The sequence below is a fragment of the Stegastes partitus genome, unplaced genomic scaffold (genome assembly GCF_000690725.1).
Source record: "Stegastes partitus isolate 25-593 unplaced genomic scaffold, Stegastes_partitus-1.0.2 Scaffold1996, whole genome shotgun sequence".
Classification (NCBI taxonomy): domain Eukaryota; kingdom Metazoa; phylum Chordata; class Actinopteri; family Pomacentridae; genus Stegastes; species Stegastes partitus.
The window spans coordinates 138,797-140,799 of NW_007579727.1; the positions used below are offsets into that span (position 1 = coordinate 138,797).

The window sequence follows — 2,003 nt, forward strand, 5'->3', positions numbered from 1 at the left end:
CTATATGATACCTATATAATACCTATGTGATACCTATATAATACCTATGTGATACCAATATAATACCTATATAATACCGATATAATACCGATATGATTCCTTCTACTGTCTTGTTGAAGAGAAATGTCATTAGAACAGTTTGAACTGGGATTTTACACATTTTCCTTTTTTTCCCTAACTTCACAAAACATCCAGTAAAATCACAGAAAAAACATTCATTTCTATGTTGACAGTAAAAAACAGAGATAAGAAGCTAAACGGTGACCGATGTCCTGGTCAGAAGGTGTGTTTGTCCCAGCGCTACGCCATCCTTCCACCTGTGCAGTCAGATTATTTTAAACCAGCACCAGAACCTGTTGGACAGACTGCTGCTGGTCCAGCGCTCTCGTCTTACTTCTTGGAGCCTGTAGGGGGCGCTGTGATGATTACTACACATGATTGTCTGCTGATCAGCTTCCTGCAGCTCTCTGCTGATCCTTCAACACATTCTTGGTGACAACATGACAGAAGAAGTTCTACGGATGAGAACAGCTGCAGCTCGTTGAGACGCTGCGTTTGGGTTTTAGTTACAGAACCGTGAAGAACAGCGAGACTGGTTCTGACTGGACGTGGTTCCGATCCACCACGAGGCCGAGTCACGGCACTGTGCTCTTACATAACCGTCCTGCACACACACACACATACACACACCACAGACACACACACACACACACCGTGCTACTGGTGCATGTCGTTGTGTGTCTGCTGCATGTTGCGTGTGAGTCCCGGCTGATGAAGCTGAGCAGAACCACGTGGTTCCATTCAGGAGAAACGATCAGATTCCGGAACGAAGAACTCAGAAAACTGACCTGAAGTCATCTGAAGGAGATTCAGTGAAACACTGGACGGAGCTCTCATTTGTTCTGTTCTAACACTGGTTCCTGTGGTTCCTGTGGTTCCTGTGGTTCATCTGTTCCTGTGGTTCCTGTGGTTCCTCTGGTTCCTCTGGTTCATCTGTTCCTCTGGTTCCTGTGGTTCCTCTGGTTCNCAACCCTAACCCGACCTGCTGCAGCTAACCCCAACCCTAACCTGACCTGCTGTAGCTGCAGTCATCAGCTCCAGTGAAGCCAGCCGCTCACCTGAAAGCAGCTTCTTACCTGAACAGATGAGTTTCATCAGCATCAACCTGCTCACTGTGCTTCTACTGGAACATCTCAGCTGGCAACGAGTCGACTGCAGCCGCTGGCACCAGGAAGGGCTGGGTTAGGAGGTAGGACGTATGGGGTAGGGGGTAGGAGACAGGAGGCCGGTGGTAGGAGGCAGGAGGTAGGTGGTAGGAGACAGGAGGCAGGAGGCAGGAGGTAGGAGGTAGGAGACAGGAGGCAGGAGGCAGGAGGTAGGAGGTAGGAGACAGGAGGCAGGAGGCAGGAGGTAGGAGGTAGGAGACAGGAGGCAGGAGGTAGGAGGCAGGAGGTAGGAGACAGGAGGTAGGAGGCAGGAGACAGGAGAAGAGATGAGGAAACGTCAGAATCCACAGAAACAAAGTGAACCACAGAAGAAACTGCTTCAGGAACGAATTTAGTGGATTTTCTCCATTATTTAAATTAAAGAACGTAAAAACATCTTTATTGGAGTTAATCCTTAAAAACTGGTCCAACTGTGAAAGATGTTCCATTTAAGAAAAACTAAACTGTAGTTTCACTAAAGAATCTTTTGTTCTTTCAGGTTTAATCACCAGAGTTTTACTGGATTTAAATCTGCAAAAACATCGTCTGAGGAAAAACGTACAAAAGATTGAAGAACAGGTGGAGTTTCTGTTGAATTTTCTTTGTTAAATTAAAGATAATATTTTGAAATATACAAAGAAACGTATGAATTTATATGTTAAGCCTGAAAAAACAAAAACAAAACAGGCCAAACCTGTAAATAACAACCCGAGCACGTCAAACATGTTTATGTCACAACATCACTGTTTGAACCTGAAAAGATGTTCTATATACCTATATAATACCTATGTGATACCT

The 2,003-nt window shown here is 45.2% G+C and overlaps 1 protein-coding gene across 1 annotated transcript in view; it reads right to left on the minus strand.

Moving 5' to 3' along the window:
• The window catches only part of bean1 (brain expressed, associated with NEDD4, 1), a 36,078-nt gene extending 34,901 nt beyond the window's left edge, over positions 1-1,177 (minus strand). Inside the window, exon 1 of the mRNA XM_008303394.1 lies at positions 1,137-1,177. Within this exon, the coding sequence (XP_008301616.1) occupies positions 1,137-1,161 (25 nt within the window). The 5' untranslated portion in view covers positions 1,162-1,177. The remainder of the gene's footprint in view (positions 1-1,136) is intronic.
• Between the last annotated feature and the right edge of the window lie 826 nt (positions 1,178-2,003).